General features: G+C 33.4%; 4 protein-coding genes across 10 annotated transcripts; 3 read left to right on the forward strand and 1 right to left on the reverse strand.

The window, feature by feature from the left end:
• Positions 1-52: 52 nt before the first annotated feature.
• LOC140809224 (protein BIG GRAIN 1-like E) lies at positions 53-1,281 on the forward strand. The gene has a single exon (XM_073166756.1). The coding sequence runs from the start codon at positions 135-137 to the stop codon at positions 1,098-1,100; it is 966 nt and encodes a 321-aa protein (XP_073022857.1). The 5' UTR covers positions 53-134; the 3' UTR covers positions 1,101-1,281.
• Positions 1,282-2,703: 1,422 nt separating this feature from the next.
• On the reverse strand, positions 2,704-5,030 carry LOC140809871 (protein CRABS CLAW). Of its 2 annotated transcripts, XM_073167637.1 has the most exons (7): positions 4,753-5,028; positions 4,125-4,256; positions 3,760-3,862; positions 3,592-3,640; positions 3,419-3,494; positions 2,957-3,010; positions 2,704-2,854 (listed from the first exon to the last, which is right to left on the reverse strand). In XM_073167637.1, the coding sequence occupies exons 1-7, from the start codon at positions 4,822-4,824 to the stop codon at positions 2,849-2,851; spliced, it is 492 nt and encodes a 163-aa protein (XP_073023738.1). In that variant the 5' UTR covers positions 4,825-5,028; the 3' UTR covers positions 2,704-2,848. The 2 variants fall into 2 exon arrangements, with proteins under 2 accessions (XP_073023738.1, XP_073023737.1); XM_073167636.1 differs by having other exon boundaries at positions 2,704-3,010; positions 4,753-5,030.
• Positions 5,031-10,666: 5,636 nt separating this feature from the next.
• LOC140809773 (uncharacterized) lies at positions 10,667-21,852 on the forward strand. Of its 5 annotated transcripts, none has more exons than XM_073167492.1 (15): positions 10,669-10,876; positions 11,941-12,048; positions 12,144-12,275; positions 13,191-13,781; positions 15,968-16,112; positions 16,241-16,552; positions 16,739-16,999; positions 17,198-17,403; positions 17,559-17,882; positions 17,967-18,052; positions 18,151-18,369; positions 18,944-19,072; positions 20,461-20,814; positions 20,993-21,105; positions 21,551-21,852. In XM_073167492.1, the coding sequence occupies exons 1-15, from the start codon at positions 10,772-10,774 to the stop codon at positions 21,643-21,645; spliced, it is 3,180 nt and encodes a 1,059-aa protein (XP_073023593.1). In that variant the 5' UTR covers positions 10,669-10,771; the 3' UTR covers positions 21,646-21,852. The 5 variants fall into 5 exon arrangements, with proteins under 5 accessions (XP_073023595.1, XP_073023593.1, XP_073023592.1 ...); XM_073167491.1 differs by having other exon boundaries at positions 10,670-10,876; positions 13,191-13,785; positions 15,972-16,112; positions 16,241-16,588; XM_073167490.1 differs by having other exon boundaries at positions 10,670-10,876; positions 16,241-16,588.
• A 682-nt stretch (positions 21,853-22,534) lies between these two features.
• LOC140810772 (fructokinase-like 2, chloroplastic) lies at positions 22,535-25,864 on the forward strand. 2 transcript variants are annotated; one of them, XM_073168657.1, is made up of 5 exons: positions 22,535-22,675; positions 23,029-23,366; positions 23,487-24,124; positions 24,577-25,048; positions 25,484-25,864. In XM_073168657.1, the coding sequence occupies exons 1-5, from the start codon at positions 22,635-22,637 to the stop codon at positions 25,711-25,713; spliced, it is 1,719 nt and encodes a 572-aa protein (XP_073024758.1). In that variant the 5' UTR covers positions 22,535-22,634; the 3' UTR covers positions 25,714-25,864. The 2 variants fall into 2 exon arrangements, with proteins under 2 accessions (XP_073024758.1, XP_073024759.1); XM_073168658.1 differs by having other exon boundaries at positions 24,910-25,048.
• Positions 25,865-26,042: the final 178 nt, after the last annotated feature.

Genomic DNA, 26,042 nt, shown 5'->3' on the forward strand with positions numbered 1-26,042 from the left:
TGTTCGACAAATAAATCTTATACAAAATTACATATTGATATTATTGATTGTGCATTTATCGCTATAAAAGGACCCTTTAAAACCATTAATTTCAATCATTTCAAAATCCACCCCCACGTATGTTAAACTAAACCATGTCTGTAACAGGCCATTCAGTACCCTCAGGATTCGAAAAGATTTCACTCCAATGGAGGAATTATTCCGGGGAGCTCGATGTTTTCGAGGCGACTCAGTACTTCTCCGGCGCCAATGAAGTTCCAGGTTACATTTCTCCAAATCTCGGGCAGAATCCCATAAAAACTGTTAGACGGATGAGTCTAGACTTGCCGAAAAGCAATATAATTTCTGCACAGATCAACCAGATCCCCGAAAAGCAAATATTGAAAGATAACAAGAAATACAAGCAGCCAAGCTCTCCAGGAGCAAGGATTGCTAGTTTTTTGAACTCTTTATTCAATCAAAAATCTGTAAAGAAGAAGAAACTGATATCTGGTCGCACCAATAACGATCCTGAAGTAGAAAACCCTGGTGAGCAGAGGAGAAGAAGAAGCGGTATCAGCCATTTTCCAGTCACGAATTCTGCTGCTGATTCGAAATCTATTTATTCAACTTCAAGTTCCGGTTTCACAACTCCTCATGTTTATGCAAACACTCCCACAAAATTATACAAAGAATTCAGAAGCTTTTCTGATCCCCTTCAGCATGTAAGTTCTGGGCCGAAATCCAGTGAAAATTTCAAGCCGGGTTCCTTAAAAAATGGGGAGTATGATGTTAAAACAAACACGGATTATGCCTGGTCGGATGAGAAACTGATCAGTTTCAGAAACGGATCTTCCGCAAAAGTTATAAGAAACGGGAGCTCCGAATTTGCAGATCAGAAGAAATGTTCCACGAATTATTGGGTTGAAAATTATCCACCCGAAGTACAGGAATTCCGAAAATTCAGCCATGGTGGAGATAGTGATTCAAGTTCTGATCTGTTTGATTTACCAAATTACGATTTGGATATTTGTTCGAGCACGGGCTTGCCTGTTTATGAAACAACTCAAATGGATATGGTCAAGAAAAGTGTTTTAGTTTCCAGTACTGCAACAGTGTAACTATTTGGATTATTGTAATAATTACTGATTGATAATTATATTAATCGTTGGTCCTTATAATTAATTCCTTTCTTTATCATGCTCGAGTGTGGGGAATTTTTGTTTAATTTAATTTTGTATAGACAAGGACGCATTTGCGTTTAAGTTTTCTTATTTAGATATTATATATTATTGGCATTTATATTGGTCTACGATGCGAAATGTCTAATTGTGTTTTCAACTTTTTTTTAACCTTTATACTTTTAGTTTATTTGACTATAAGATCTCAAGTTTGAGACGATGTATCATGTTCGAGACTCAATTGTAAAAAATCTTCCCCAACTGAAAAAAATATATGGTTTTAGGAAAATAGGAAATAATTACTTATATGTCTCAGTTTGTTGGATGTCGTGTCGTCCATATGTATGATTTAAAGTTTAATCAGAAAAAGTCGAATCTGTTAATTCTAATATATAGTACTTGAATAATAACTTGGTTTAATAAATATGATGTTTGAAATTTGTATGACATGGAATTTGTCAAGAAATAGGAAAGAAACTTAATTACGGTGACCGCTTATTGGAGAAATGTTAGTTTCGGGTACCACTTTTTACGATGAAAAGTCAAACAATTGTGTTAAGGGAGAAAAAAAATATCACCACACCCCGCAGGAGTTGCGATTCAACCTCACACGATCAAATACGAACTTAAAAACAAAACTACTCGTCCATCAAGTTGTACTTGAATCAATGATGGAATTTTAACTTATTTGTCTTGCTTGGCCGATGAACAAAATTAGAACGAATTTCAAATTCTCTATATCAACTTATCTAATTTTCAATAGTAACGGTAACAAATTTCAAATATATACACTGATGATATTTATCTCCAAATCAAATTCATCAACCAAAGCACAACCTCAAAGAATTCAAGTTACACTCAAAGAATGTGATCGAGAAATCTCCGCCATTAATCTTCGAGCTCAAGCTAGCTATGATTACTTATAAAGCCAACTCCGTGAGGATTGAATTTTACTGATTTCCAAATATATAATTTTAATATTCGAGGGGCATAGTGTGTGTAGTCGCATATATATACTCGATGTATAAATAAATGTTGAAAAAAGATAAATAACAAGTGCATGCATGAAATCACAAGCCTAATATTAAATCTATATTAATCTTCATAACATAATTAACAACGTTAAGCTAGGTCCAGCTAGCGCATGTATTAATTAAGCCATAAATTTTTGTGGACTGGACCTGAATGAATATAATTTTGGGCTTCCACGCACGTCCATATATTTAATTATTCACCAGAATAAATCAACTTACTTCTCTTTTATTAAAACTAATGAGAATCTAGGGGCGTAATTAGGGCGTGTAATGTACGTATATCTCTAAAATTCGTAGATATTGTGAATGATCTACGTATCGACTCATGTTTTGTCACATTAACACTATCACATCTGTGTTGAGATGTAGACTATTGAATACACAATCGGGGTACCATCACAAGAGTAACATATTTGTTTAAGTATTAAAAAAAAAATTATCATTTTTTCTTCTGTAGTTTCTTCAGTAGTGAGGATAGAAAAGTAAAGTACTTGTGGTGACCAAATTAATAGTACATATAATATTCCTTAATGCATTCATAAATTTAGATTCCAAAGCACAAATTACATGGGAGAACTCGGGAAAAGTTTAAATTAGAAACTAATTAACTTCCAGGCGGATTTCCCTCCCTCGAGAATTCATTTCTTTTATCAGTTAAGCCTGCATAAATAATTGTAATTAACCAAGAAATGAGCGACGGACCAAATTGTATATGATTATAACTGTTTAATGATATCGTAAATAAAATTGTTGACTACTTACATTGTTACTGCTTGAAATGGAGCCTTGAGGTGTGTTTGGAATGTACCTAGCCCACTGTTACAATATTTTTTTTTATAATACATTTAGACCTAATTTTCAAGATTGATCTTGAATTAATGTGCACAAGGGTTGCAGCGTAAAATTCAAAGCGAAAATTTTTTCTAAAGAAAAGAATAATAAGCAAAATTTTAAAAGAAAAATACAAGAAAAAATTTCGTATATTAACATAAGAACGCTGTTAGGTTGTGATTAGATTGATAACTTTTAAATAATGGCCTTCAAATTTATGATTTTAAATTTTCTTAATGATTTTAATTTAGATTTTCCATCAAGACAAATATTTCCATAATAATTGTGATATATATATATATATATTGTCATTTGAAATCCAAACTTAAAACAATTATGAAATCCCTGTACCTAAACCAAGCATGATCGTGACAAAAGGGAAACTAAGCTTACATTCTTAGCTGCAGCGCTGAAAGCTTCTCGATGTGGTATCTCTGGATTTGCGGCTTTGATGCGCTGAATTTCCTCTCTGTAGACGTTCATTCACAGATTTTTCCATAAACATTGAATTGAAAGTGAATCTAATTATCGTTAAATAAACTTATGTAAAAGTATAGGAACCCTACTTCATGAATCTATTGTAGGCAGATGGAAGCCTGTGCTTCTTCTCGGGAGCTGAGACAAAGTTAAAATCAAGAAATTTAAACTTAAAACATACTTATAATATATATGGAAATAAAACCAAATGAAACTTTAGAATCATATTTTATTTTTAAACTTGGGATATGACATACGTTTCACCACAAATGGAGCTTTAGGAGATAAGGGTTCAATGAATGTGGATGAGGAAGAAGAAGAAGACGAAGACTGGCCCTTCTTAGATTCCCCACAGAGAGCCTGATACAAAGAACTAACTAACGTTAGTCGGTTGTGTGTGTGTATGTATATGTACACACACACACACACACATGATACTAATTAGCTGTGTACTAGAAATCTTTAATAAGCTAGAGCATAATAACAACAAAATGATGGGTCAATATGCCCCTGAAATAATTTATGTATACATGATTTTTCTCAAAGTACAAGTCCTAATGACAAATGGTGTAAAATTCTCTCTTTAAAATTTAGCCGTCGATCTCCTACGATGAGCAGTTACCTGGTGAGAAGAAGTTTGATGATCATAACATTGCCCTGGAAGTGGGGGCCTGGTGCTCATAAAAGAAAGATTGCTGCAATGCCCACATTTCACTGTGATAGTATCCAACAACCTCTTGCCTGGAATCCCAACCTATAATAACAATTTTCAATCATGTTTAACATGACAGCGTATTATGTGACAGCCCTAATTTTGGAAGCCAGAATAATTACAAATAGTAGTGGATTCAAGGTTTTGAGAAAACTTAATTTCATTGAACAAAGCTAGATTGCCCATCAAAGTACCATTTTATTACTGGGTTCAACTGGTCATGAACGGTTATAATTCTAAGAATGGACCAAAAAATAAACTCATATCTGGATGTGACAATATTGCTGGCTCCAAAAGCCACGAAACATTTCTCTTATATATATAGTATGTTGTACACTTTTCCTTAACATCCAACAGAAACTAACTTCATTGAGATAATTGACACCAACCAACTGATGGAGATAGATTGGATTTGATGGAGACTGATGTTTCCCATGAACAGAAGCGAAAACACGTTACATAAAGGTATAAAAACATATATTCATGCAAATTTTTGGGCTAGTTAGCTGTATATATACGTATATATGTATGTATCTACCGCAAGAACAGTATTGCAGAAGTTGCATCGGACATAGCAAAGATGTTCAGAGCTGGATTGAACCAAATCCATGGTGCTTTTGAGAGATGATTCTGTGCTTATTGATGATGAATAGGATGATGAGGATCTATATGCTAAAGTATTTATAGAGTGATAGTGCTCAAGGTTTGAGGTTTCATTTGTCACAGCTGGATGTATGGTGTCAAGGAAAAAAAATCTAGGGTTTTTTGTTTTTTTTAAGCACAAATCTAGGGTTTGTGTAGAGTACTAATTGTACAAGAGCATTTTCTGACTAGCGGACAAATCAGGTGGCACGGGTAATTGAATACACACACACACACACACACACACACACACACACACACAACAGATGAAGAGTCAAGGTTATTCTTATGTTAATTGTTAACCTAGCTTAAATATTTTTGTGAACCAGGAATTGGTTAATATTCCTTTCTTTGTTTTGGCTAGTTTTCCTAATATTGCTGCAGTTATTATAATGATGGTTTCGAATAAAACCATTCTTATTAGTGTTACGATCACTTTTAATGAGTTAATTTGTCACATTCTCGTTCGATCCCATATATTAACCGCAAATTTTGTCATGACTTTTATGTTGGTTCATGCAAATTCCATAATTAGAACACAAAAAATGATCAGACTAATGATGTATATAGGCACAACGTACATAAGTAGTTCTATGCGGCAGGTCAATACTAACCACGCATCCTTCACAAAATAGTAATAACACTAATAACGATAATTATTAAAAAAAATTATTTGATCATTCCAAAATGCAAGTTTTATTCCTAGAGCATATAAAATTTTATGATCGATCATAAGAAGACAACAGGCAGGATACGGCATGATGGCCGAGAATTCTTGAAATCCTATGAAATTCAGTCCAATAAACAACAAGGTTTATGGTTCGTACATGAATGTCAGGTTGGTGGTTAAGGTACGGTCTTGCCAATCTCATCAAAGCTCGGAAATTTTCATTGCGCCTCAAAAATTTACTCCCTTCGATAAACACTAATCATTTAATTTTATCACATGCATTTTAGTTGATGTCAATCTTAAAGTTGCATACTCATATACTACTTGTGACAACTACGATAAATGTTGGTTAGAAATCAGAAATCAAATTCTTGTTTCTTCCTCATAAAATTTTAGTACATATATATAATTATACTGCCAGTATAAATTCTATGCTCCTCTATTTTTCGTGCTATTCAGTGGTCCGAATTTCTCGCTTTAATATAATTTAGAACCAAGCTGGGAATACTTAAATTGTGTGTATATATAGTTACATTCGCCAATTGACTTTATACATTTTGATTGTTTGGTCACACAACACATCAATGGAGGATGCTCACACTGCTTGCACATATCCAACATTAGTTTTCCCTTCACCCATTTAAAATGGACAGGCGGATTAATCTTCTATGCACACATACAGCTTATGTTTATAGTGTCGTATAGATAAAAAAAATCGAAGCTTGGTATTTATAAAATATTGCATAATTATAATTTCGAATCCGAAACATAATGTTTTCTGTACAAGGATTTTCTCAAAACTAATCATCCGTTCAGTTAAATTAAATACATCAATCATATATGCTTAACAAAATAACACATTTTTGTTTTCATTTTTTTTTAAAAAGAGGATTAATTTTCTGAGTGGGGGAAGAAATTGAAAAGGAGGGTGGTGGAAATTGACAGGAGCGAAATCATGTGTCGCAATCAAACTGATAAATTTAAGATAGGAAAGGGGTTAGTGTCATTTAGTTGATGGGACTTCTCTTTAGATTTCCAAACATAGTAAACTGCCCAATTTCACCACTCCCATTTCACAACTTTCTTTGTTGGTGTAAGCCAACCTTTTCCCCTCTTCACTCACCCCACCCGTTTTTGTCTTTTCCCCCAAATTTTAATTTTTGGATTTAAGAATATTTGATATTTTTGGCCGTATATACAATATTTGATATCTGGTTTTTTTAAACAGAAAGAAAATAACCAAGATTTTTAAATCAAGAATCTTTTATACATCGATTAATTTCTATATTAGATTTAAAAATGAAGCATGGATATCAATAATACATAATTAACCAGTCAACGTGTTAAATTCTTGCAGAAGACAATTGATAGATGGTGTGAGTTCGTGCAGAGGGGCAGCCCTTCTCTCCACGCTTCTCATATAATTTATATGGATTTGGACATAATCATTTGAACTATGCTTTCTCTGTTCCTTAGCTACTTTAGGAACCTTGGATTAGACACCTCCATCAGTCTCTCTTCTCACACATAGACGTTTTATTTTTTGTCTTGCAATGAATTCTAGATGCTAGATTCATTGCGAACAAACCGTTTGTGAGCTATTCATAGTAAACCAAACTCAAGATCGATTTTAAGCTCGAAAAATTAACCAAATCAAGCTAGCTAAAGCTAAAGGATATTCGGCTCGTGAGCTCACAAACATGTTCGATAATAGGATCACAAGCTCGAGCTCGGCTTGTTTAGGTGGCTCGTAAGCTCGAGCTCGAACTCGACTTGTTGGCTCGTCGGCTCGAACTTTGCTCATTTGTTGAGTTGACAAATAAAAATATTAATACTAATGTCAATGGAATGAATTGAAGTATTTTATGAATGAAATTATTGCAATGTTATTTATATGGTGATATCAGTATATGACGAATATTTGTTAAATATATTGATGCTAGATGTATTATTTTGGAATGTTCAATAATATAATATACCGAGTTTATGTTTTTTTAGTTGTTATTTTGTCGTTTTGGTTATTTATGAATAAATTTACATTTTACGTGTGGCTTAAAATTAGATCATAGATATTTTTAATTTTTAACAAACTCGAATCAAGCTAAATTATATGCTTTACGAGCTAAAAAACAATCCGATCTCAAGTCAGACTTGGTAAATATGGTAAACGAGCTATAATTGAATCAAGCTCGAGCTCGGCTTGATTAACATGATAAACGAGCTTTTAACGAGCCGGGCTCGAGCTTAGTAATTTCAAGACAAACCGAGCTCGAGCCTGATAATAGAAGTTCGAATCGAGCTCGAGCCTCAAACAATCTTAATCGAGTCGAGCTCTAGCCTAATACTGTTTGATTTAATTTGGATCTTTACATCCCTATAAAATATATATATATATATATATATATAGCTTTTAGATTTTTAAAAAAAAATTATTAGACATATTATTCAATCAATTTGTATTGGATTAAAGAGAAAAAATATATCATTGATTTTGAGTTTTAATCTGAAATTATTGGAGAAATGTGTAGATGAACAAGAATACCAAGATATTTAGATAAAAATAAAAGCCGCCTAGGTGCTAGGAGCTGGTTGGCCGCTCGCATACCTTTTTTTTTATAACACTGAGCCAAAACACATGATAATCACATATGTTCAAGGTTAATTTTATATTGGCAATGACTTGTATCTCAACTGGTACTATCATTGCCCTGAGTTTAGAACAATATCTCAAGTTCGTTACACATGAATAACGAATTTAAATTGACTATGAATATTGATCGTAAATTTTCAAATAAATGTAGACACATAATTTTTCCACAAATTATTTATAACAAATATTATTCAACATCTTATCTATCATTTTAAACAATCATGATTTAGTTTCTCCAATCATTTTCTTGTATGATTTTCAAATCTTTAGGTATATTTTCATATTTTTTATTTATTTTTCTTGTTTCTTTCTTTGATAAAATTCAACAATCATATCATTATTTCTAATTTCAATGTTTTTTCGTCGTCAGATTTGATTTTGATTAATCTATTTTATGCTTGCATGTATTTTTTGATATGATCTTCTTATTTTGTTTATTTGAGTCTTTCACGCTTCAGGTCAAACTCCATTTTATTTTTTCTTGTTTTTTGAAGCTTTACATGGTTTTTTCACATGTTATATTATATTATAGATTTTGTATTAGGAAGATAATTAAGTATATGAATTATTTGTTAGTGACACATGAAAAAAATATAGTGATTAAAATCACGGTGATGTATATTTTAATTTTAAAATTATCGATATAATTACCTGATATAAAAAATAGCAGAATATGCATGAAAATTACGATAGCAATAATATATTAGGAAAAAGACTCCTTCAAGGTAAGAGATGTAGATATATATTTTATTGGAGATGCAAAAAAATTCAAAATAAATCATCATCGAAAAAAGTCTGAATAATAATTGTATTTTATTCTTTTAAAAAAACTTAATAGGAAAGATCCTAATCTTTATGTTAAAATATTGATATTTCAAAGTTACTAAAAATTTCTTTTTAAATTTAAGTCATAACATCATAAAAATATGAAAAATGTGTATATATTCACATAATTCAAAAACTAATATATATATATATATATATATATATATATATTAATTAAATTTATTATTTTTAAAAGTCCATATAATAATAAATTATCCGAAGAGATGTAAAAAAACTTTTAAAGTAATGAATAATATCAAAAATATTATAAAAATAATTAAGAATTATAGAGAAAAATAACGAGAGATTTTGAATTTTCAATTATAATTTAGAATTTATGATTCATGGTTTGAAAAAAAAAATTATTTTGTTTACTGAAATATTTTGTCAAAGAAAGTTTTCAAGAAAGAAAGTTTTCTTGCATAATCTCTATCAATTGCTTGAGTTAATTTATTTAAGGAAATTCCAAATTCAAAAACCTTATTAATTTAGTTAAATTAATGTAATATTAATTGAGTCATATATAAATAAATCTTGTAGGATATAAAGTTTGTTACTCTATCAAAAGTTATAACGTGTGATAACAGTGCTTAAACGTTAACCTTAATATTTTAAAATCGTGCAATAAGTCAAGCATTAAGTTTTAATTGATCTATCAAACAAAGATAATTATTACACATCAATAATCTCTCATATAACAATTGTGCTATTTACAATAAATGAAAAACGAACTCATGACATTGTCTTTGATACCAATTGTAGGACCTTGTCGTTTTATCAAAAGTTATAGTTGATGGTAATAATACAACTTAAATATTTTAAACGGTATATAAGATCAATCTTTATGGTTCGATCGATGTATTCAGCAGGGACAATTGAAAAATTGTTCTTCAATTTATATTGATGTTCTTTGGGAAAAAAATATTTAATATTGTTTTTAATGTATATAAGTAAAATGTTGATTTAAAAAATTATAGTTAATAATTTACTCAATAAAAGCTTAACACTTTTTTTTTTATATAATAAAAAGATAGAACATAACATTATTTTAAATTCAATAAAAAACAAAGTGATAAAGTGGAGATTCAATAAATGAGGATAAAATGAAGATTTAAAAAAATATATATGGATATTTCGAAGAATTAAAATAAGATATTTTAGAAAAAAATGAGGTATCTAATTTTTTTAAATAGTTTATATGCTGTCAAACAACTTATTTTAACTGTATATACATTGTTTTCAATTTTTTTTATCAAACAAATTATGAGAGCTGACAAACACCATCTGAATCAATAGTTTATGTAAAACGATAATTTTTTTTTTAAAATTATCTTACTTAAATAATATTTACTATTTAAATATCTCTTCATCTCTTAGGATAATTATTATTTTGATAATTTAAATGTTCAGACAAATTTATCTTACCAAATTTCTAATATATTTAATAATTCATTTGAAAAGTAAACCGATCTCTGAAAAAACTCCAATTCCTTTCACTATATCATTATCCTAATATGCTAACAAAAAAACAAAGATTATTAAATTCAAATTTAGAAAATAATTTTTAATTGTTTTTGTAATTTATATTACACTGCTATCTACACTAGTTGTTAATTACCGGTGAGCCCCCAGACCCACGACCTATCGGTTCAAATTGAAAATTCCCGCATAAATTAAGAACAGTCATGCTCTACTTCCCGCCATTCCACCTCCCTTCCCTCTCTCACTAACTCACTCGCACTCGCGGATCTGGACTCGAAGCTGAAATCAATGGGGAAAGACGAGGTATGGGAGAAATCCGACGATATAGAGATCATAGCAATCGGAAATATGTACACTGGTTCCTGGGACAAGAAGTACTGGAGCTCATCTAGGGTTTGATTCCTTGCCTCAACTTCATTTTGATTTATTTTTGTTTTCAAACGCTTGAATCTGCGTATTTATTCGTATATTGTTTGGCTTTTTATGATTTATGAGCTTCGCTGATTCGCCTCCCCGGCCGAGGAGTAATTAGATTCGAAGCAGCGGTGGTTTGCAGGGATAGTTTAAGATATGTGTTTCTTTCATTTTCCCTTCAAAAAACCTCCGTAGTCCGATAATATGCGTGGTTGTATGTTCAACCTGCTTGTTTAAATTCTCAAAAATAAAATATTCACTTGAAAGCATGGGATTTATGTTTAGTCTATCAGAAATGTGCCCATAAAGCTGTGTGTGTTCACCCTGTTAGTTGTGCTCACTCTATACAGAATTGCTGACCAGTGCATTGAGTAAACAGATGACATGTAATAAAATGTAAAATGTCATTCAAGGGGAAGGAAAAAATGTAAGAAACATGGAACGATCTGGCAATACATATATTTCTACTTCCGAAGTGCCAAAAAAGAACAGAAAAGGAACAAGGCCAAAGAACTTTATGCTTTATTCTGAAACAACAATCTCAGTTTTTAAGCCTAGAAATACAAACGGAATATTGGTATACAAGTTTCGAAACCATCATTTTAGATTGTTCTTTATAATCAAACTAGAATAAGAGCTTTTCAGAAAATATTTTTTTTAGCGAGCTATTTGCAATATAAAAGACCTCACACTTCACATCTTCAAAATGCCGGCATAATTGGAATTTTTACTTGTCATAAGATTTGAAAAGATAGACAAGGAGAGGGAGAGAATAAAACCACATTCATACTGAAGATGACACCATCCTGCAATGCCACCAACTTTCAAAGGGGCAGTCTAAAAGATCTGAATTTGTTTATATACTTGTGAGAAACGTGATAGAGCTGGAGTTTGTTGTAAGAAACAATGATAGAAATGCCTTAAGTTTTTCTGTCAAGTTTTTGATGGCCACAAAAAGTTGCAGCTGTTTATGTTGGGTTATGTTTGGTGATAGACAATCTTCACCAATGTAGGTGCATATGCTAACTTCCACTCTTTTCCAGGGTAAAGACCGCTATCCTTATCCTGTTGGATACAAGTCGATTCGAAATCTGAATGGGATTACCTTCAAAATGGAAATTCTTCAAGGCCCTAAAGGCCCGTCATTTACGGTTAGTGGAGATCCAGTTTATCTTCAAATCTTATATTCATTTTGTTTTGGAAAAATGGTTTACTAATGATTTTGCCATTTGTTGACACTTTATAGATAAGTTCAACTGATGGAAAGTCATGTTCCGGAGAAACTCCTGTTATTGCTTGGGAGAGCTTTCAGAAAGGCTGTTACCGTACAAAGTTGGGGCACGGGAAGAGATTTTCCTGTAAGATAGATGGAGCAGAGGTATACATAAAATAGTAAAGTGTTCCTTTTAATTGTAGTTTGGATATCCTTAACAATTGAATGTCTTTGATGGGTGATTCATCTTATTCTACGTGCACAAAATTTCAAATTTTTCTCATCATTTTCTTATAAGGGAAATTAAAACCCACTAGAATTAGAGATTTAAGTGCTTGAGCAGTTAACTGACTAAGGAATATTGGTCATATCCTGTTCAGCTTGTAAATTGTGTATAGTTCAGGGGAGAATTCATCGCCTTGGAAGTTAAGCGTGCCTCGCGAGGTGTTATCCAACTAAAAACGCATATTTCAATCATGCTTCTCATCAATATGTCGCGAAGTATAAGTTGAATGAGAATATGCTATTTACTACAATATGCTAAGGTAACGATAATACAATTCGAGACTTCATTATCCAAAGAATTTAAATTTTGAATTCCTACGGAGCCCTATGAATATGAACAAAACTCAAAATTTTGTGATGCACAACAAAAGTGGTAGGAATGTTGTTGCTGCTTAGGTCTGCCCTTGAAATGGATTCAAATGTCGAGGGGTGAAACTACTGTAACAAAAAAAATATTTTGAACAATTATTGTAATCATAGAAATTCAAGTTCATCTCAATCTGTACACCAATTTTGGCTAGTGAAGAAATTGTAATATGTTTATGCTAAAGAAGAACAAAAAACTTAATGTCAAATATATCTTACCATTTAAGTGTTTGGGCCATGTGCTCCCCTAAATCTATCCATGTACATCTGGTAAATTTGGAACCTTCTTTTAAAGCTTATGCCTTATGGCTATATCTCCTATTTATGAACAATTAACTCCGGACGACATGTTATCATGTTTAGAAGAAAGTGGCTTCATCCATGTGAGATGTCAACTTTCTAAAATTTTCTTGTGTTTCCTGTCTGCAGTTTTTTGGATTCAAAAATGCATTTGTCCAGAGGCTACTGCGGGAGTTGGTGGCAAATGTCAGTGGAACTGCTGAGCAGGGTTTGTTAATGTCAAGCATTTCTAGCAGAGATTGTGAGGCAGTTTATCAGTTAAATGACAAAGAATCAGTTGAAAATCATGATTTGGTCCCATATTTAGTTAAATCACATTTTACAAGGAAGATAAGCAGGACTGACAAAGTTGTTAATGATAAAAGAGTCAACCAGTCTCATGTCGAGCAAAATCAATGCAAGAAGTATAGACAAGAAGCCAATGCTTCAAATTCGCGGCAAACAGACAAATTAACTCGCAGTGGTAGCAAATGCGCAACTACGAATGAAATTTCTGGGTTTTGTACTAGTACAGAAATATTAGGGGAACAAAAGTTAGCTAAGATGATAGAGAATGAAACATGTCCGTCTACTGCAGAAAGAGTGGCACGGTTGGATTCTATGGTGATGCCTGAATATCTAACTGTAGAAAATTCCCTTTCCCTAGGCAAAAGAGAGCTGATTTGTTCCAGGAATAACTTGGAGTGTGGTACTGATAAAGTGCTCAAGAACCATCACCCCGTGAGTATGTAAATCCTTGTTATTTAATTATGTTTATCTTCTTTTCCATGGTGTCCCTGGTGTTAATGCGTGCAACTGCATGTGAAAACCATTATGTCCTGATGCAGTACATATAAAAGCAGAACTTGTAAAGCCCCGTCCCACTTTCTCCATGCCCTTTTGAAAACTCAAGAGGTTGACTTACTGCCCTTTATTTGGAGTTGATGAAAGACTAACATTTGAGTATTAATGTCCTAAGTCCTGACCTGTGTAAATTCTCAGCTAGGCCATAATTTTATAGAATAAACACCAGCACTCTCTGCAAAATTAGCAAATAAGCTTCGATGCATTTCTGGTAGAGGCAATTTTTGACTAAGGCAACCAGGACAAGGGGAAACTAGAACTTTAAAAGATTCGTACCTGTAAAGAACTTAAACGTGACAACGGTATTTCTCGCATCTTTAGTTGTGCTCAAACACCTTCAGAACACTTTAGGTACTGTTTATAAGTGAATATCTAGTTTCTTCTGTTGTCAAAATGATGTATGTTTGTTGAATTTCAAGACCAATAAGTTTTATGGTTTTACTTTGGAATTAAATGTTAGGAATATTTGTTCAGAATTTCTTCTGTTCTGATCCGGCTGCGGCATGTTAAAATGTCAATACAGTAGAAAACCATTAATATTATTCTGATTTTCATACCTTTATATTGTTGAAAAACTATAGTTACGATGTCTTCTCTTGGAAGAATAGTTCAACTTACATCAGTTAGAGAGACATGAACTTTAGTTATTCACTGCAAATATGTGAATTTGGTAGAAAACCCTAAGATGGATTTCTCTTTTGTTTTGTCTTTCTTGCCTATTTTCAGTACTCTTATTACTGTTTTCCAGCTCAAATTCGCTATTTATTTTATAATGTTTATATTATACTATTCGTACTTGGATTGAACTTGGTCCCACAGTTGCTAGTGATTCCATAGTTATTTAGGGCACACTAGGGAACCCTGGAGCCTGAGGCGTAAACCGTAGGCGAAGCGCGCGTTTTATCGATTTAAATTGCATTTGTTATAAATTTTAAAATTCAATATGTATAAAGTGATTTATACTATAATATTATATAAATTAAATATTTTTCACAAAAATTGCAAACAAGATATATAAAAATTCATTAATTGATAATGTAGCGTAAATCATAACCAAAAAAAACTTTAATCATCTCAAATTCATTAGTAAGTCATAAATTCATGGTATATTAAGAAAAAAATTTCAAATATTTAAATCATTAAATTCCTTAACATCCTCCTCAACTATATTATCATCATCTTCAAAAACCATTATATTATCTAACATTTTCTTCCAAAATAATGGTAAGTCGTGAGTGTAGAAAAAATTAGATCATTGAATGACAATGACTTACCTTGTGATGGAAAACATATTTATGTCACAATGATCCGTATATTGGCTTCTCTTTCTTCAAATATCTCTTATTGTTTTTTCTGTTTTAGTTTTTCTTTTGTTTTTTTATTAATCTAAAATACACCGTTTGATTTATCATGTTTATACTGTAAGGAGCTGAAACATGGTAGATAATCATATTCAATAAAATGAGTGACAATAAGGGGAATATTACAACAAAAGTTTGCATAGAGTAATTCTGAACTTTCTGATAAAAAAAGTCTTGCATAAATGAATGACAATAGGGTTTTTTATCATTAAATAGTCATGTGCTTTGCTAATCGGACTTCAAAATTGGTTGGACTTGAGTTAATTTTTATTTAACCACAAAATATCAGCCTACTTTTTTAAAGAGCATGCCTAGGCAGACGCACGCGCTTTAAGCGCTCTTGTAGTGTTGCGCCTATGTTATTACCCTGCTGCAACAGGCGCCCCTGGCTGCTCCAGTCGCCCATTTTACTTCAGTTTCATTATTTTTGCTTCTGTTAATTAGTTGTTTACTTTGCAACCGCTGTATCCGGTTAACCAATAGAGACAAGTTTTGTTGTATTTTGTTTCTGATGTAATAAGAAATCCATGTGTTTTGACTAATAAATTTGTCTTGTTTATTTCATTTTTTTTCTACTTTTGAGACTTGATGTTTTGAAAGTTTATTTTTGAACTTTTGAATGCATTGTCAATGCCGTGCTTGGGGTCCGAGTTGTGACAAATCTAGTGAGGGAATAATTTATCTTCACAATGTTAATGACAGAAAGATGGACCAAGAGTTGCTGATATCCAAGAATTCAATGACTCGACACCAGAAGAAACTGATGGAGGAACTAATGTTCATCATAGCATGACAATAGTCAAGGATGTTGATATTTGCGCACCTGACACTTCGGATCATGTTGGAGGTAAGTTAAGTCTCATTTTTATGTACTTATCATAACCTATCTGGTATGTATCCTACAGAAATGCCCGGTTTCATATCTTCCCCCATCTCTGAATGTTTTACCCGCACCACACTTGCTTCTTTTTGCAGATAACTCTTCTGTACCTTCTTCCATTAACCATGAGCATTTTCCTTGGAATGTGAAAGAAGAAATGGTCAATAGTGTGGCTATGTCCGAGGTGTTGATAACCGATTCAGTTCCAGAAGAAGAAATACGCACATCAACATTGTATTCTAGCTCAGAAAAGTGTGATACTGATTCAGTTGGTGAAGATATAGCCAAGTCAATGATGACCGTTCTACTACCTCGAGCTCTTCCTTTACTCAAGACATTCACTAGAAAGAAAAAGAAAAGTGTGAAGCCTTTAGAGATAGCTCCTCTCAGATTGCAAGATAAAAATGGTGTGTCTAATACTTGTACTGATGATGCAGCAATTGGTAAATTGTTATCTTTGATGATTGAAATACGCCTGTTATCTTCATCATTTTGCATTTTACTGGGGTATTGTTTTCACATCTATATGATGCATTTGTCATTATCTTTGCAAAGTCATTCTAATGTTCCAGATTGTTTTTTTAAACGTGCAGCTAGAGAGCCAACCAGACATTCAAATCCGGAGAAACAAAAGGAAAAGGCACATGTTCCCAGAATATGCAATGATTTAGCTGTCTCCACTTTTGGGAACACAGAAACTATGGTGCCTGATACTTTTGATAATGTTGTTTGTCAAGATGTGCTTCCTGATTTGACCAAAGCCAGTCAGTTATTAAATGTTCTAGACACTCAGTCACAGCTGCAAGCCAATAGAGAAGCGAATGTACCTATTTGTCATGATGGAATTAACGAACGTGAGTTGGCCCTTCTTTTATCTTTTTACTGTCTAGTGTGATTCTTGGACCTAAATTTGAGTTTGAAGTTTGAACTTCACATATGCATATCGATAAAATATAACTTTGTGTGCTCAAAAAATGGTAATATTTTACTCCTATCAAGAGATGGATAAAATTTTCAATTAGGTAATGGATTTTGTGTTCTACGTGTTACAGCCACTAGGACATCCGATGTTATGTTAGTGGCTACTACAGATGCTATACTAGCTCCTCGATTGGAAATTACTGCTAGTCCAAGGAGTGACAGTGCTGTCTGCCACACCGCTGATAAGCTACATGCTATTCGAGCGGCAACAATGAAACACACTCCTGAATCTGAAAGTACAATCTGCAAAAGTTTGTCAGATGTTGATCCACCTAAGGTATGGAGCACTTGAACAATTATTTCTAGCTCAATCTGCTGGATCTACTGAAGATCAGTTGATGACATGTTCATTTTTTTAACATTCTCATGCCTAGTTTTGCAAATTATGGTGGACACAGAGCTGACGATCAATATTATTCTTGAAAATTATAGATCCCCACCACAGACCGTTACTGCGGTGAGGTTGAAACTAATGAAATGGAAGAGTTGAATATTCAATTCGACGTGAATGAAAAATTACCGGGTCTTCTTGAGTTTTTTGCGTGCTATATCCAACCCATGCCAATTTCGATGGTACAGCTGATTGTAAAAGGGAATGATATTTATGTATGCGTTAAATGTGGCTCCTTGGAGCACAAAGAGAGCACCCTCTTTGTCTACAAGGCCGTAAAGAAAGGGAAAAAGCTGGGATGCCCTTTTTTCATTGGTCATGTGCCGATAGCTTTCCAACTTTCAAGGAATCCACTTGGTGGAGATGTAAGATGGATGATTTAATAACTTGTTGCCCGGTCGACAGAACTTGTTTATAGTTGAATATTTGACACTCAACTTGTTCCGCAGGTCGCACTAGAGAGCTCTCTATTACAGTTCATCCCTGATACGCAGGCGCTTGTTTTACTCAACAGCATTAGAACTCCGTACTGTAGGTAGTAGTTTACCTTTCCAATTGATTCATTTGTGCTTAGGCAACCTATGCGATATGCTTCAAATATTCTTGTTATACTAATTTGTGCCTTTGTTACAGAGACGGTAAATTGAATTGCTTGTGTGCGGCTTGTACTTCAGATTGTGTTGAGGAGAATGCAGTTAAAATTGTGCAACTAAACAGTGGTTATGTTTCCCTATTAGCGAGATTGGAAACAACTCATGATGTTTGCTGCTTATTAGTTTGTGAACCTAGTTTTCTTCTTGCTGCTGAGGAGGGTGGCAAGCTTAAGCTGTGGCGCATGAACTCTACATGGAGGTGATTTCATCCATCTCAGGTTTTATATTTCTGCAGGAATGACAATTATTGGTAGATGAACAATGCTTAAGTTTTCGACTTTGGGGATAAATTTGCATGCATGAAAGAATTTTGCTATTTTACTTTATTAGGCTCACTTCTGCTTCTCGTCATTCTGGGTGGTGTCAACTGTTTTTGATAGCCATGAAAGATTCTTTTTTTCTTTGGAATTCTATGTGATATATGACTGTTACAGCAAACATCTGAATTGTGCCTACGCACATTTCTGGGTGTCAATGACAAGTACTGATTTAGCTTTAGTGTCGCCATACTTTTGTTACAAATAATAGTTACAATTTTTGTTGAAGCTCCCAATAAGATGTAACCCAATTTTTCCATTTGGAGTTTCCCTATAATTATATCTGGCCACTCTATTATGTGTAAACTGACAAGTTATCATTTATAACTTATTTATATATGTAATCATCATACGATAAAATGCTGGAGGTCTTTTCACAGCCGTGTTATACAGCACAGTTTTTTCATTTCTTTGGCGTGAATCTCGAATGCTTATACCTAGCTTTTCAACTTGCAGCGCACAGAGAGAAAATTGGTATTTACCCACATTTAACTGTATGTTTCCTTGTCTAGTGGAGTTGAAGAGGATTCCAAATTCTGCTGTACTTGTGGTCGGCCACAATGGTTTTGGGGAATTTGCCATATGGTACTTTGCTTATCCTTTTAAAGTGATTCTCGTGCCTTAGGTTTGACCTGTTTATGTTATCGATTGATTTAGCATACTTCTCTTATTTTTGTTTGGCATGCTATGCAATTTCTTTATGGTTTTGGGATAACCTACTTAATTAGCATAACTTGTCTCGTGCTTTGAGCTTTAAATACATGCAAGTACACGTCGCTGTTGAGTGTTGACATATATTGTAAACTGTAAATTATGGAAATTTTGCTAGTTATTGAGTATCAGTGAATTTTTATTTTTATATATAGATGGAAAATGTGATGAACCTGGAGTACTCTTATATATTTATACCAATGCATACAATTATTAGTTATGTAGTTGGAAAATGTGATGAACCTTGAGTGCTTTTAAATATTTATACTAATGCATACAAATTATTAGTTAAATGTTGGAAATACTCAGCTAATGATATCGAATTATGTCAAAATTTTAAATAAAAAGAAGCATGGAGGTAATATGCTTTCACTGTTGGACTTTCACAATTCCAGTAGGCAAATATTGATTAGAGGTAGAAATGTATACGGTTGACTAGAAATTTGTTCCAACCTAAGATTCTTCAGGAATTTTCTATTTCGATCAGTAGATAATTCAATGAATGAAATTGGACCTTATTGTCTATATAGATGGATATCTAGGAAGATCGGACCCCTTCTTATTCGATTGCTTTTCCTCTTCACTGTTCAAAGAACAAGTGGTTTGTTTCACGTATATGAACTTACTATGAGAAATGAATGATATAAATTATATTTATATGTCATTGTCTATATTAATATCATTTTACAAATTTGAACATGTAGTTTTGTAATATTTTGATTGAAATTTTGCAGATTTTGGGCAATTTGAAATTTTCTTGAAATTTCTGGTACATTAAATTTTGGAAATTTTTACCAAAAAAACTTGTAAGAGAGATTTCGATTTGGATGGCCTAAAACCCAATATTTTTGTGGAAATTTCGGGATGGTTATATTTACCTTAACAACATCAGGATTCAATGTTTTGGGACTGAGTGGCAAAATGGATATAGACGGAATCATTTCCAGATCAGCAATAAGTCATCTTTGGAGTGGCTGTTTCTTGCATTTTGCTACAGATAAACCACATATCATCGTGGAATGGTTTTTGCTATATATTATTTTTAGTGCTATACGGATTTCTATTTTACCAATTTTGACCCAGTTTAATCACACCTTTACAGTTGATTTGTTCGTATAGATGCTAAAAGAAACAGGCTCCACCTGCCTTGAAAAAGGATGTTGTCTATTGTGATAAACAAAAGAAAACCATATGGACTCTACAGTTTTGTTTTGCATTTCACTTTATATTCTTTCATGGAATATTTTCTACATATTTTATAGGGATATTGTTAAGCGCAACATGGTGTCGAAGTTCTCCTCCCCGGGCACGTCAATAATTAAGTGTGTTCCTGTTGGTATTTTCAAGTGGCAGAGAAAGTCAGAGAGTACGACAGAAGAGATAATTGATAAAGTCATGTATGCCACAAAACAGTCGTTTTCAGAAACAATAAGATTCGAAAACCATGTATCTTCAACAGAGGATAAAGATGTGGCCGTCTGGCTTCTGATCTCAATCGTCGATCGAGATTCTCAGCATTGTCAGTCTAGTGCTGGGCATGCAAACCTACTTGGAGAATGGAGGCTTGCTCTACTCATCAACAACACAGTGATTATTGGAAGTGCTATCAGTCAAGGGTATATATATTGCTTTCTATTCCAAAACTTCAAGGCAAACTTAGTTCTATGCTACAAGTGCATGGCAACTCTATTGTTGAAAATCTATCAAGGGACCGATGATCTCGAGCGACGCTAAGATATCTCTGACATAAAGGGAACTGTATTTTATTCTCTTGATAGAAAATTTTCCATGCAGGGCTGCTGCTGTGACATCTTCTGGTCATGGAATTATTGGTAGCAGGGATGGATTGGTCTATGAATGGGAATTATCTACTGGAACAAAACTTGGAACCTTGCACTCATTTAAAGGTGTTTCTTCTTTCCTTTACATTGTTAGGTTCCTGATATCGCTGTTTATGCTCTTCATAAATATTATTGGGAGACAGATTCTTTTGGGATGGCGAAAACTTTTTAGATTGAGATATTTTTTTTCCATTCAGTTAAAATAATAGGCAGCAGCTTGCACTGCAGAGTCGATGGTTTTTTTAACTTTGTAATTATCCTTGTTTCGCTCTTGAACTCAACTAGTATGATGATGCCCATGTTGTAATTGGTGGACCTCATCCATGCGGGATGTGAATGTGAACAAGTTAAAGAGTTCGTTAAAAAATTAGTTTGCATAGATTAATATTCAATTCTCAAACAGTAGTTAAAATAGTTGAACTTAAAATCTTCGTGGATGTGAGAGAACTATAGTATCCTATTGTTCGATTTCCCCAATCATTAATATCTGTTTACGGTTATAACTTCTCAGGTGCTCCGGTGTCATGTATTGCAACTGATGAAACAAATTCAGGTGCTTTGGCCATAGCTAGTGGATGTCAATTGCTGGTTTATTTGCAATCTTGAAGATTTTTTGACAACATTCATCGACGCGGTTAATCACACCGTAATTCTTTGGTACAACCAACGAGGAGATTAATACTCCCTTATTGAAGGAATTTTTTTAAGGGATAGTTCCATACAGTAATTGATTCAAAACAACATAAATAGCTCTAGAATCAGACATGTACTTAGCACATGATACTCTTTCTTGGACTTTACGTAAAATCTAAGAAACGTGTTCAAACCAGTACTGAATGATAATCAGTTTTACCAACGTATAATAAATAAGATTTTACACATTTACGATATCTTTTTCGGGTATTTATTTGTTTATTTATCATTACAAGTTACACCTGAATCTTTCAGTAGAAAACTAACTGGATGTAGAGGCATGGGAATAATGGCTACGGAAGTATGAACATTTTTTGTCAATAAATATGCAAATTCGACATTTAGTACATTTTAATTTTAACTTAATTCAAAAAGTATATTACATTAGATAATAAGATATTAATAAAACCTTTACATACATTACTTAGTAATATGACATATCACTACAAAGAAAAAAATTCAACCAGCAGGAGTTTAAAACAATCGTTAAAAATTAACTATAAAATTTGAATAAACCGTCGCTAAACAGTTGTATAAATTCTGTCATTAATTCAACGTTTTTTTAGTATATTATATATTTATATTTGCTCAACTAACATTTCCAATATATTTTACTATTAAAATCAATTTAATATAACTAATCCACTAAAATATTATAACATTAAAAATAGCAGATGTGTCGGATATTTTTTGACAAGTAAAAGAATAAACATAAAACCTATATAAAAGTACAAATTATTGATTCAACAATAAAAAGTGAATATCTTGAAGTTAAGGGGCCAATGTGCATTTAACCCTTAGGAAAAAATTGAAACTTTATCTAGTTCATTTCAGCACTCCATTCCACTCTTAAACCCCAGCTAGAGAATTTTGTGGGTTTCTGGATATATTATATCCTATCAATGGCTTCAGCGCCCTTTACGCAATTTTCATTTATGCCCAGGTTCTCTTTCTTCATTTTCTTTGATTTTTTTGAAAGATTTAAACCCATATGTTACCTCTATCTTCGTGATGTTTCCATACGCATGATACGATCAGGATAACTTTTCATGTGATTAATTTGTAGTTGGCATTCATATTTGTAGCTAAAATTTTCTCAATGTGTGTCTGAAGTCCTGATTTTCAGCTAAATTATACATAATTTGGCTTTTTCCCTCGAGGTAGTGCAGTTGCCTTTGTTCGCCACATTTCGTTTTCCTCGGGACTGAGATGGAAACAACTTTGATCCGTAAATTTGGGGGACAAGAAGGAAGAAATAAGGAGTATCGATATAATTATTTTCTTTTAATTATGCAGAATATACAAATGGCACACAAATTGGAATGTTTTTCCCTATATGAACTTAGTGCAACTTCAGCATTATCAAGTAAATGACAAAGTACTTAGAGCAGTCTCGAGGAGTGAAAAAATTGACTCGTACGGTCAGGAGGTCTCAAATGGAGAAGAGGGAATCAAGCAGAAAAAGAGTAGTCGCACAACTAAACGATCCTCTCCAAGAACCATGGGAAAAGCAGCAACTGACAGTCCAAATGAAAGTTCAGTTGCTAATGGTAGTGTGAGCGACGGGGAGATTGTAGCTACGTCAGGCTTAAATGAGAACTCAAAAAAAACCCGAACTAGAACTCGGAAAAAAGGTGCAGTCTTTGTATTAAATCATAGAAAATGTTATGTAATTTGAAGTCATTCATTCTATTCTCTTTTACTTGTAGTGGTTTGAAAGTTGAAACGAAACTTGTCTACTTTGTTATCTGCAGCTCCTTTGGCGTCTGGGATCCCCGAGGAAGAAACAACTGAAAAGGTTACGAGGAGGAGGAGAACTAAGAAAAGTGCTCATCTGGAAGAGAGCCAAATCAAGGAGACAGAATTTAGTGATAGCGAGGCAAGTATATTTGATGTGACTTTGGATGACAGTGAAGAGGAACTTGATGTTAACTTAGACGATGGAGAGGATATTAGCTATACATATGGCTGGCCACCCCTTGTTTGCTGCTTTGGTGCAGCACAACATGCTTTTGTGCCATCAGGAAGACGAGCCAACCGGCTCATAGACTATGAAATACATGAGCGAAGAAAGGATGCCATGTGGGCGCCAGAGAAATTTGTTCGTGCTTCGGGAGGATGTACAAGTAATGTTGCGGTGGCGCTTGCGAGTTTGGGAGGAAAAGTTGCTTTCATGGGTAAACTCGGTGATGATGCCTATGGTCAATCGTTGCTGTATTTTATGAATATCAACAAGGTCCAGACCAGATCGGTACGCATTGATGGTAAAAGATCAACAGCTATATCACAAATGAAAATCGGTAAGAGGGGTGGATTGAGAATGATTAGTACGAAACCATGTGCGGAGGATTGTTTGACAAAATCTGAGATCAATATTGATGTATTGAAAGAGGTCAGTTATCTTAGCTGTAAATGGAAATTTTTGCATAATGATCAACTGATTCATCCGAGTGGTCATGCATTTGAATAATTTTTTTGACAAATGTCAAAATTCAAAATGTTTAATGTTTTCAAATTTACTTATATTATCCATTTCGTATGTTCTTTATTTTGTTTTTATGACTGATGCATGATGTTGCACATTAGAAATAAAAATGTGACTCATCTTTGGTATGATTTTGCCTTGATTTAGTTTTAGGAAATTTTTATCACCATACTTATTATTATTATTATTATTATTAGTATCTAAACTAAGAGATATTGATGGTGTTTTAGCCCTCTTGACTGTTTTGTAAATGTGGTTCATTGCGGAATGTTGATCCTGTCTTGTGTTGTGTGCTCTTTCTCTCTTTCTTTTTTGGATATTATACTTTTTGCATTTGTTGACGAGCAATAGTTTTCCAGGCAAAAATGTTTTACTTCAATACATTTAGTCTCCTCAATAGAAACATGAGATCAACGGCATTTCAAGCTATTAAGATCTCAAAAAAGCTGGGAAGTGTTATCTTTTACGATCTCAACCTTCCATTGCCACTTTGGCATTCTAGTGAAGAAACTAAAATATTCATACAGAAGGCTTGGAATCTTGCCAATGTTATTGAGGTCACGAAGCAAGAATTAGAATTTCTTTGTGGAATAACACCAACAGAGAAATTCGACACAAAAGATAATGATAGATCTAAATTTACTCACTATCCACCTGAAGTGGTTAATCAGCTCTGGCATGAAAATCTGAAGGTCTTATTTGTGACAAATGGAACTTCAAAGATTCATTACTACACTAAGGAGAACAATGGTGAAGTTCGTGGAATGGAGGATGCACCTCTTACTCCTTTTACAGCTGACATGTCTGCATCAGGAGATGGTATTGCTGCAGGTAAGGTTCGATAAGGCCCCTTTAACCATTTGAGTCATCAGATCCTTTGCGGGACATTTGACAAGTACCACTTTGTGGACATCATTGTTAGTTTTTGCGTGCTTCAAATTTGGTACTTACAGCGAACTCTGATGAATTTATTGGTTTCTGACAAAGATTTATCTTTTTCAATTTAATCCTTTTTGGATACTAATATTTTTCAAGCATTCGCTGGGAAATCTGGTGCACATTTATCATCTCCGTACTTGTATATTTTCCATTTGTTATAGAATTCTATTTTCATGTGATTATCGATGGCTCATCCACAAAGACTTCTAACACAAAAGGTCCCCAGAGTTGATCTAAAAATGCTTTTGTTTCTGAAATTTGATCTTCAAAATTCACGTTTCTCAAATCTCAATCTGTATGTCCTAACTTCATTTGATACTGGATTAGGTATCTTGAGGATGCTTACAGTTCAGCCACATCTGATATGTGATAAAGGGTATTTGGAGCGTACAATCAGATACGCCATTAGCTGTGGTGTAATAGACCAATGGCTGCAGGGTAGATCACGTGGCTTTCCCCCGAAAGAAGGCATGGAAGATGTGGAGCCGGATATGAATGGCATAAAATCTATAACAGAAAGGGAATACAGAACCATAGTGCCCATTCCTGCAACTTGATGATGGTGATGCTCGAATTCTTGCATGTCATTGCCATTAAGGACAAAATTAAAATATAGAGTTGGACTTGGAATGTTAAGATGTGGGCGGAAATGGTTGAAATTTATTTCTGTAATGCTGTGGATTGATCTCAAGTTTTTTATTCTTTTAAGGGCTAAAGTTTGTGATGAAAAGAAAGGGTAAAAACAACTAACAAGAATTCCTTAATTATTTCAGTTTCTCCAAATGGTACAAGAGAAACTGCGAGGACAAAGTAATTAGTTCCAAGAGCAATTGTAATGATGAACAAAAATCCTCTTAAATTTTTTTCCATCTTGACATCGAGAAAA

The sequence above is a fragment of the Primulina eburnea genome, chromosome 13, assembly GCF_022965805.1.
Source record: "Primulina eburnea isolate SZY01 chromosome 13, ASM2296580v1, whole genome shotgun sequence".
Taxonomy (NCBI): domain Eukaryota; kingdom Viridiplantae; phylum Streptophyta; class Magnoliopsida; order Lamiales; family Gesneriaceae; genus Primulina; species Primulina eburnea.